This window comes from Rhipicephalus sanguineus, unplaced genomic scaffold (genome assembly GCF_013339695.2).
Source record: "Rhipicephalus sanguineus isolate Rsan-2018 unplaced genomic scaffold, BIME_Rsan_1.4 Seq453, whole genome shotgun sequence".
In the NCBI taxonomy this organism is placed as follows: Eukaryota; Metazoa; Arthropoda; class Arachnida; order Ixodida; family Ixodidae; genus Rhipicephalus; species Rhipicephalus sanguineus.
The window spans coordinates 212,457-223,344 of NW_023615285.1; the positions used below are offsets into that span (position 1 = coordinate 212,457).

At 49.3% G+C, this 10,888-nt stretch overlaps 1 protein-coding gene across 1 annotated transcript in view; it reads left to right on the forward strand.

The window, feature by feature from the left end:
* Positions 1–6,350, forward strand: part of LOC119377393 (protein crumbs-like) — a 46,363-nt gene extending 40,013 nt beyond the window's left edge. Inside the window, 1 exon segment of the mRNA XM_049411585.1 lies at positions 6,162–6,350. Coding sequence (XP_049267542.1) covers positions 6,162–6,350 — 189 coding nt within the window.
* Positions 6,351–10,888: the final 4,538 nt, after the last annotated feature.

The window sequence follows — 10,888 nt, forward strand, 5'->3', positions numbered from 1 at the left end:
ATACGACCAAATATTCAAAAAGATTGAATGTTCGAGTCACTTTCGAATATTCAAAACTTCTCGAATGCATGGGTTTTCGAATCGAATACGAATATTTCAAATGTAATGTTCGTCTAACATCCGAAACTTTCGAATATTCACACACCTCTAATCAATACCGATCCCCAGAGTGACGGAAATGTGGACTCAGAGTCTGAAATATAGAGTTTTTGTTCTATGGTTATGTTTCCTCAAATGGTGACTGCATTCAGTGCCCCATGAAAGAATGCTTGAGACAAGTCACGTCTGTGTAGCTTACCCGAACGAAGTGTTATTAATCGCAATAGGCGAGAAATAATGTAAATGCCATCTACCAAAGTCTGAAAACTTTTTTCTTGTAAAGCACAAAAATAGCTGCTGAAGTTGTAAACATGCCGTCGCCCTCCAAGTTCCATTCTGATGTGGGCAGCTGTCCGTTGTGGGTTGAAAGCTCTTGGATGATTTTCAAGCTCATGGTCGGGCCGCTGGCGGAGGGTCCGCAGGCCGCATGTTTCATGTTTGAGAGCTTTGCTTTAAAGGCTCAATGTGTGTTTTAGAAAAGGTAGATACATGACTGGCATGTCAGTTATAAAAGGGCAAATAAAAAAACTTTCATCTGTATAAAGATAGGATATAGACAGGTAAGAGCAGCATCACACAAGCAAGTTAAATTCAATTTGGTATTTTAAAAGGGCCTTGTTCTGGCAGTTTCCAAATGACAAAACATTAGCTAAGGTGGCTATGGAAGAGGAATGCCACTCAACGCACGTTTTTGTATAAAAGAATGTTGAAACATGTGAGGAAACCTTATTCATCGGATCAGCACCGTGTGACAGCCCGTTCTATGCAGGATGAAGACCTTTCCCAGTGATCTTCAATTTACCCTATCTTGCTCGAGTTGACTCCGTTTTATTTTGCTAACTTAATATTGTCACCATCGGCTAACCATCTAGTACAGACCTTCGGCTGCATTTGCCATCTCTGGTATATCCATTCCATCTCTGTCACTGACCATTGTTTATCTACGCTACGCATTACGTCACTCACCCATGTCCACTTTCTTTTCTTGAGGTCAGCTAAGATAGCCGCTACTCTCTGCTGTTTTCTGATCCACTTCACTCTGTCCTCTCTCTCAATGTTATGCTGTGTGGTCCTTAATTTCTTCTCAAATTTTATTTTTATTCAAGTTTCAGCCCATATTTTAGTGCTGGTAGAATGCAGTGGCTGTACACTTTCCCCTTTAGGGACAGGGGTAAATTTCCTGCCATGGTTGGGAATGTTGCCGTCTACGCGTCGAGCATAATTATTCTCCTTGTTACTTAATTCTTCCCTAGGCTCCCCTGTCAGTAATTGACCTAGATAGCACATTATTGCACAGATTGTAAGGGCTGGTTGCTAATTGTGAACTCTTGCCAGGCCATCATGTCTTCTGCATATTCATTTTCAACAACTTTCTCAGTTTAAAGGGGTACTGACACGAATATTTTAAGTTGTCGTTTTTTTTGCATCATATGAAAGGCCAAGCCCTCAGAGCCTATAAAATGTAGTGCTAAGCGCTAGTGTGCCCTGAAAAAGTAATTGCACTAGGTTTTTAAAAGCTAGTTTCGGTTTTCTGCTGTACCCTGACGTCACAACATGGTATGAGCGTCTCGTCACGTGCTCGCACAATATATAGGGACGTTTCCACGGCCGCTTCGCACTGTGGCTCCGTTGGTGACGCACAAGCGGCCATCTTGGAAGTTTTGGTACCTGACGTCATCACAACTAGCCAGACTGCTGCGTGAAGTCACCAAGAATTTGTACTGTAGCCTGACGTCAAGCTAGTGTCGATGTCGTAGGTGCACCATGGAAAAATTGACTTTAATATCAAATTAAAAATCTTATCAGCATTTGCTGAGGCTTCACACTTGCTCAGAGCCGTCTCTGCATACAGGAGATTTTGACGGCAGAGTAAACTCGCCTTCGAAAAACGGTGTCAGTACCTCTTTAAGTCTTCAATGATTTTTTTGCAATTTGTGGCCGTCATTGCTGAGAGCATGATGTCATCTGCAAATTATAAGTTGCTGAGATATGTATTCTCCAGTCATTTTATTCCTATTTCTTAGACTCATACAGTGGCTGCAAATAAGTAACTGATTTAATAGACAGTAACGCTACACTCATTGGAATTAACAAAGGCGCATGATGTCGCGTTGAGTTCGAAGACTAAGTGTCAATTTTATCTATCAGACCCTTGAAGTACATGTATATTTAGGCATGATAATATTGACTGATCAATTCTGAAGGGATTCTGTGGATTCAATTAGAGCGCAGTAAGCTGCATCTCAAGCAGCACTCGTGTATTCAAGCTTTGTACATATGAGTGTTTGGTGTTGGGATGTAAAATCAAAATAATAATAATAATAATATTTAATAAGTAGTAGTATGAAATATCTGGTGAATTAAATTGTTTGTTCAAACTAACAGCTTGCTTTTCATGCGCCTCTATCAGAGTAGTGCAGCCACTGGAAGACAAAAGCATAAAGGCTTAATTCGAAACTGAAAACCAAAAGAAAGAGTGAGCTTTTGTAGATGTTTTCTTTGTAAGCTGTTTCATTGCAGGTGATGAACGTACCGGGGCAGGTGTTACGTTTTTGCACCAGAGCTTATATGGCACACCTGCTTGATTTATGGCGTACGCGTCCATCCTCGAACCTTCATGACCTCTTCCGAGCGAGCGATAACGTCACAGAAATTACGTCAGCATGTGTGACTTCATCCTAACTTCACAAATTACCGAAATTTTCCATGACGTCATCAAGTGACATCGTCGATCAGTCGAAGGTGGGCCGATCACGTGATGCACGGAGCCTTTCGTACGTGTTCCGCTACGTTACTGCGTTGGTGCGGTCGTGCGTAGTAGTAGTCAGCAGTTCCACTTTAACTTTTTTAGGCTCACCAAATCAAACCTGGTCACGAAGTTCACAACGGTCTATTCTTTTATCCGAAACGTACGCCAAAACACAGCAATAAACAAAGCCACAAGTACGTTTGAAGCCGCAAGCACGAAGATTAGGCAAATTTGTGTACTACCCATCATTCCCATGGTAGCTGCAGCGATCGCAGCGCCAGAGTCCCCTCTAGTTATTTTAGGAAACTCTATGGTTGGACCCACCTACCGAAAAATATTTCTGGCTATGCCCCACTACTGGTCGCTTCATTGATGGCCAAGAAACGCGAACGTCCAGTTGCTAGTAGTCGACTGCCGATTTTTCGGACATGCTCGAAAATCCGGACGCTTTCGCGGCACCGTCACAAGCCCCATAGACTTCGGCGTCCGATTTTTCGGACTTTCTGCCCAAACTGCACGTCCAAAACGGCATTAATTGAAGCCGCACCTCTGCTGTGTCTATCATCTCGTAGGTTCGAACCGGCGCTTTCGCGAGCCGATCTGTTTGCGGCCGTAGCAGTGTCCGAAAGTCAGCTTTGCCGCAATGCGCAAGTGTTATGGGGTGAAGTCGACCGAAAATCCGAAGGAGACACTATCGCGGCGCAGTGCGTCGATGTCTTTACCGATAAGCAGCGGATGCGTGATGGCGGCAGGCGGCAGACCCGCCAATACCATTTAATCGCTGACAACCCTTTGTGATAAGCGTCTTCAGCTAACTGCTCGGTGCGGCGGCTGCATTTTCGATGGAGGCGAAAATGTTTGAGGCCCGTGTATTTAGGTTTAGGGGCACGTTAAAGAACCCCAGGTAGTCGAAATTTCCGGAGCCCTCCACTGCGGCGTCTCTCGTAATCATACCTTGGTTTTGGGACGTTAAACCCCAGATATTACTAACTGCTCGGTAGTGCATGTGGCCTGGTGCAGTTGTGAGCGTACTAAACTTCCCGCGCCGCCGTCTTTTTTGTGCGAGACCGCTAAATGCGCCGCACAGATGCGTTGCCTTCACGAACGAAAGCAGTCAGGAACGGAGGGGACATCACGAACACTTTCATGACAAACGCGTGCGTACGGTACTGCAAGCGCCCCGGCAGTGACGGCGTATACGTCAGCTTCGATGGCGACGTGCTAAGAACGATCGGCTCACGCGGCAGCAAATTCTACATGTCGGCGCGTCGTTTACGTGCGCACTCGCATCGGGGAAAGCAGGAAGAGTCGTCCACCACAGCCTTTGTGTTCCGCGTTTCCAAACGCTCCAAGCGAGATGGCCGTAATTTTCTCCAAGTTTTGATAGCATTGGCGGCGCTCATGACGAGGCGCAACACGTAGTTAAACGGAGTTCGTGACAGGCACCGAATGTATTGACGAGAGCCTGGGCGCGCACCAAATTGCCTGGTAACTGTACTGGCAGGCACTAAAGCTGTTTCGTACGTGGCTGTGGCGATTTGACTGCTTGAGCAGAATAAAAAAAAAAAAAAAAACATGAATCCGTTTTTTCGGACTGCCCGATTTTTCGGACGATTTCGCGGTCCCTAGGGAGTCCGAAAAACCGGATGTTGACTACTCGAAAGGACTTCACAAAAACTTTTGTTGGGCCTAGTTGGTACATAGCATTTAAGAAGAGAAGTTCGTCGCAAATCAAGACGGACCACAAAGAATAGTGCTTGTCTCTTCTATTCTTTGTGGTCCGTCTTGATTTGCGCTGAACTTCTCTTCTTAAATTATATACTCAAAAATACTTGGAAAAGTTGTCAACGTATCGCCTCTCGTTCAGTTAGTACTAAATTGAGACAATAGCGAATTATGTTCTGCATACCGACCCAGATGTTATGGGCAGCGACTGTATATATGCAAGACAGGACTTTCAAACGCTCTCTTACAAAATTTTTTGAGTAAGCGCATTGTTTCATATGTTGCATATGCAGGGTGTTTCACATAACAAGAACCAAGGATTTAAAGGGGCACGAAAGTGAAACATATCACATTAGACAAATGAATTATTCTTTCAGAACTCTATTGTCATTGCTATTCCGCCCACGTTGCCGGCGGTGACCAAGGGTGGCCGAACGACAGTACGCAGATCGCCGTGATACTGGTGGTGGTGGTAGTGGTTTGAAGAGGAAAAGGCGCCTAGTTTCTGCAGCCCGGTCGGGAGCACGGCGCAGCTGAACGCTTTATTGTGTGAGCCTGGCCTTTTTATAGCGCCGGCTGGGAAAGAGAAAACCACGTGAGGTGACGTCACGATACAAAGATTGCCGGCTAACAACGTCAGGTTACAACAATCCTCCATCCTTAAGATGAATAACGGTCTACTGGTTTTTTGTGCGTCAGCTACTCATGAGCCGTGCTGCGCATGCGCAAGGATCAGTGATGTCACACCAGCTGGCTCACCGGAGCCGGCATCTCACGCGCTCTCCGCCACCGCCTCGCGCGGCTCGCCGCTGCTGGTCTGCGCGTTCGGGAGGAGTGGCGTCGTAGCCGCGGCAGACACACTGGCGCCGGCGCGCGCGCAGACTCCGGCCACCGCCGCGTGCGACTCGCCGCTGCTGGTCTGCGCATTCGAGAGGAGTGACGTCGTAGACATGGCAAACACAGCGGCGCCGGCGCGCGCGCAGCTATTAGCCTTCGCTGTGCAGTCGCCGTCTGACACTGCGCTGGAGCCGCTTGATAGCGCCTCTGACTGGCGTTTGCAGGTGGGTAACGCCATGGAGAAGGAGAGCGCAAACGCGGCTCGACGGCGCAAAAGAGCCGAGAAGCTTATCTCATCGGATCCCGAAGTAGTTGCCTGGCAATTAGCGGTTCAGCGTACGAAGAATGAACAGAAGAAGGCTAATAATCCTAGACAATCTGGAAAGCTAAGAATAATCAGCTGAACCTTTGCTAACGCTACGTATATCCTGGCATAGCCGAGCTAAGCCACTGCAAATTTTTGATCCGGCGAGACCGTCGTAATTCTGGGACCGGGAACTTTTCAACAGGAAGGGTTTGTGGCGGCGCTGGTTTTCCAGGAGGCACGGACGCTGTTTCCTGTACCGGCGCCGTTTCTGTTCTCGTAGAGGCAGGCCCGTAGTCGGGGGGGGGGGGGGGGCGCCCTCTCCCCCCGAAATTTTGGTGAAGTAGGTGTTTTTACCAAAAATAAATAGTGGAAATAGGTGTTTTTCTCAAATAGTCGATTTTCAGCAAGCACCTGTGACGAAAGACGCGTGTTGTCAAATTGTAGCAACGAGTGCACGTACTCTGGCTGCTGCTCTTCCTCCGGGGTCTCCAACGGAAGTCGACTGAGGGCGTCAGGACCCGGCTTGTACTCGATCTTGAAGCTCCCAGTAGCAGTGCCCAACGCTGGATCCGGGCAGCGGCCATGAGAGGTGTCGGGCGGTCTTCTCGGAAAAGACCCACCAACGGCTTGTGATCTGTAACCAGAATAAAGATCGCCCAAGCAGGTAGTCCGAAAGTTTTTCACCCTTAACACCACGCCAGCGCTTCCCGCTCGAGTGGCGAGTAATTTCTTTCCGCTTTGGACAGCCTTCGCGAGCGGAACCCAATCGGCTCGGGAAGAGGAAACCAACCACTTGAGGTGACGTCACGATACAAAGATTGCCGGCTAACAACGTCAGGTTACAACAGTCGTTAATTTCGTCATCACACAGGTAGGTTAATTATTAAAATAGTAAATGGAGATCAAAGTATAATGTTTGAATTTCGCGCCAGAAATTCGGTCTGTGAACGTCAGTGTGACGTCACGAATTTCAGTCTTTTTGCGTATTTGGTCACATTGGTTGAATGGAATTTTCTGAAACTTGCTATCTTAAAAACTTTATATCCCTTAGAACACAATGTACATAATCTTTTGTGACAACATGCATCAAGTGCAACCAAGGAGGTTTGAAAAGAAAATGCTGGAGCGGAAATTCCGTCCCGAAAGTGAAGCCGGACCTCTGCCATCTTACCTAGGCAGCGATTATCCTCACACACCCGATTACTTTAAAATGGGCAATTTGAGATAACATGTACTCATCCGAACAAAATACGGTCGTCGGGAACGGCGATCTTTACGTTAGCATAACAGGAATGCCTTCACTCTAAGAAAAGAAAAACGAGTATTTGGGGAGTATACACAGTAAACCACTTTACACCCTTAAGGGGGTTTTGCCGTGTCTATAACTAACACCCTTACACCCTAGGAAAAGGGTGTTTTCCACGTATCAAAACACCCATACCATAGGGTGTTTCCAATGACCTAAACACCCTTATCACTGCAAAATTTGAAAAAAAATCTACCAGTCAGGGAACATGCAATTATAGATGACATCAGCATAGAGGTGTGCGCACGCGCCACACCGCGGCACACACAACAAAGCGTATTGTAAAATACCACATGGACGGAGCGCTCGTGCTACACAGCCTTACACTGACCACCTGGTATATATAGCCATAGTATCTTAAGCCGCCGTTCAGTGCCGGTGGAGATATTTCTGTTCCGTATAAATGAACATTAAACATTAGGAGAATAGGCGTAAATTTATGGTACGCTTGTAGATAGCCCTAAAAGAGACATATCTTTTAATCTAAACTCGCCGAAGATCCGACGACATTTTAATCAGCGAGTTCCAGTTATCATCTGGCACGCTGTGGTATGGGCCATGGGTGTTTCGATAGCACATAACACCCTTAACTCCTAAAGGGTGTTTAGTTAGAGCATTACCCCCTAAAGGCTGTTTTGGGGAAGGAAAGCACCCTTACGCCCTAATTTTTGCAAATTTGGTTAGGCAAAAGGGTGTTTTGCTTGCTTGAAACCCCCTTAAGGGTGCAAAGTGGTTTACAGTGTACGGCCGCTCCAGGGAGCGAAACGGTTTTCGTGCTGTGTGTCCGCCTCAACGCGAATTAAGCAGTAAGAGCACTGATGCCTGTCGAGATAGCACGCACCAGCGCCCTTTTGATCAAAATTCGCAGTTTCTGCTCGACCACCGGCACCCCTTCATGCTCTTTCGCCTGACGAAAGACGAGCGGGACGTTTCCTGTCTGCTTGAGGAGCCATCAACTGCAGGCCTCGCACGCGGGGCGATGTTGTCGCATGAGCCCTTCGTGCGACGGAGATGGCCGGTCGTTTCATCTCTGCTTAGCCGCGGTCGTCCCCAGCGCACACGCGCTTTTACTCGCGCGTAGAAAACACGATGCGCAGGGTGATGCTTTTGATTTGGACTTGATACCGAACATAACGGCGACGGCAAAAAACCCGCCGAGAGTGTCCATATAATTGGCATCGATGTGTTTAGCAGCTAGGGGTGCAACAGCTGTGCCACTTGCGTCAATTTGATACAATCCCAGTAATTCCACTCCTGCGCCAACTGCGCCATCCTGATAAAATCAACGAAAATTGCGCCAAACTGCGCCAGAGCCTCGGGTTTGGGGTTGTCTCTCACCGGCAATTGCACCACCGGTGCGTCAAAACATATGCAGCTTGATCTTGGGGCCGCCAAAGTCACAACCACGGACCAAGAATTAGTCCGCTGAATAAACAGCTCTCGCGCGTGCGTCCCGATCCATGACGCCATGATCGGTGCCGACGCAGCTTCCATTGTGCAAGTCGGCTCGACGGCAAATGCATCCTCCGCAGAAGCTCGTGACACCTAGGCCAATTGGTAGCGTGAAAGTGAGGCGGCGACTCATCGGCGGACGTCTTCTGTTCCAGAAACGCTGCTGATAGCTCGTTTCAGGAGTCGCACGGCACGTAATTGAAGCAACGTTAAGCAATAACGACACGCGTGCCGCTATAGAATGTCTGTCACTTCTGTTTCTGGACATCGCGGAATGAAATCAGGGGTAACTAGAGCAATGTCAAATTTTCCATTTGTTAAGCTGTTTATTGGACGGCACTCGGCGACAATGCACTATGGCGACAGTCAAGGCAAAAGCACGGGCTCCGAGAGCGCGAGCGGCGTTTTGAAGAGGACGACCCACTAGGAGCCGCTGGAGAGCGCAACCGTTAAGCAGCACCAATTGCTTCGCCACAATTACCCCGGGTACGAAAAGGGAGCCGTCCGGCGACCTAACAGCTCGTTACTATGAGTGGGTCATAGTAGGCCTTAAGGCGCTCCACGTTGACTATGTCGCGCCCTCGACGGCGCATGTCCGAAGCTGGTTCGATGGGTTCGATCAGGTAGTTGACCGGGGATGTGCGCTCGACGACCCGGTAGGGGCCTTCGTATTTCGGCAGTAGTTTTGAGGAGAGGCCGGTTGCAGTGGTAGGGACCGAGAGCCACACGAGCGCTCCGGGGAGGAACGTGGACTCAGAAGTGGTGGTGCCACCGCGAAGGCTCTTCTGCCGCTCTTGTTCGTGCGTTGTAAAGGCCTTTGCAAGCTCACGACACTCTTCAGCAAGCCTGGCTGTGTCAGAAATAGGCGCACAAGTCAGATGCATCCGGCTTGTAGGGTAGTATCGTGTCAATGGTGTGCAACGGGTGCCTTCCGTACAACAGGAAGAAGGGTGAAAACCCAGTAGTGCTCTGAGGGGCGGTATTATAGGCGTAGGTGACGAAGGGCAGAATGGCATCCCAATTTGTGTGATCGGCGGCGACGTACATTGAGAGCATGTCGCCGAGCGTGCGGTTGAAGCGTTCGGTTAGGCCATTAGTCTGCGGGTGGTAAGCAGTAGTTTTGCGATGAACAGCATGGCACTCTTTGAGAATGGCTTCGACGACTTCCGACAAGAAGACACGGCCTCGATCGCTGAGAAGCTCCTGGGGTGGACCGTGACGCAGCATGAATCGGTGTAGCAGGAAGGAGGCAACATCACGCGCTGTAGCCGCTGGGAGGGCAGCGGTTTCGGCGTATCGCGTTAGATGGTCAACGGCGACGATGGCCCAACGGTTACCAGCCGACGTCAGAGGAAGTGGTTCATACAAATCGATGCCCACGCGCCCAAACGGACGGTTAGGGCATGGTAATGGTTGTAGACCGACTGGTGACACGTGCGTTGAAGGTTTTCGGCGTTGGCAATCGAGGCAGGAGCGGACGAACTTCTGCACGTAGCGGTACATCCCTCGCCAGAAGTATCGTTGTCGAATGCGGTGGTAAGTTTTGGATACCCCAGAGTGCGCGCATTGCGGATCAGAGTGGAAGGACTCGCATATTTCAGCACGCAGACTTCGGGGTATCACAAGTAGCCACTGGCGGCCGTCGGCGTTGTAATTGCGTCGGTGCAGTAGGTCTTCACGAATGGCGAAATGGTGCGCTTGACGACGCAACGCGCGAGTGGTTGGTGTTTTCGACGGATCAGTGAGCAAGTCTATTAGCGAAGCGATCCATTTATCCTTGCGCTGCTCGGTAGCGATGGTGTGAACATCGATAGAAGAAACAGCAGTGTGAGACACTGAGCAGGAGGCATTGTCGTCAGGCAAGGGGGAGCGCGAGAGGGCGTCGGCGTCAGCATGCTGACGTCCGTTGCGGTATAACACGCGGATGTCGTAGTCTTGCAGGCGGAGTGCCCAACGGGCGAGACGGCCCGAGGGATCCTTCAATGACGACAGCCAGCACAGTGCGTGGTGATCGGTGACGACATCAAATGGGCGACCATACAAATAAGGTCGGAATTTTGTAAGGGCCCAGATGATCGCCAGGCACTCTTTTTCCGTGACAGTGTAATTGGTCTCGGCTCTAGTAAGCGTACGACTTGCGTAGGCGACGACATATTCGGGGAACCCTGGTTTGCGCTTGCGCAAGAACAGCACCGAGGCCTACACCGCTGGCGTCCGTGTGTACCTCCGTTGGAGCCGTAGGGTCGTAGTGGCGTAGTATGGGAGGAGACGTCAACAAACGACGGAGCTTTGCGAACGCGTCGTCGCATTCGGACGACCACGAATGTAGGGGTCCGTTACTTCCAAGGAGCTTCGTCAGCGGCGATATGATGGTGGCAAAGTTGCGTATGAAACGTCGAAAATAGGAGCACAG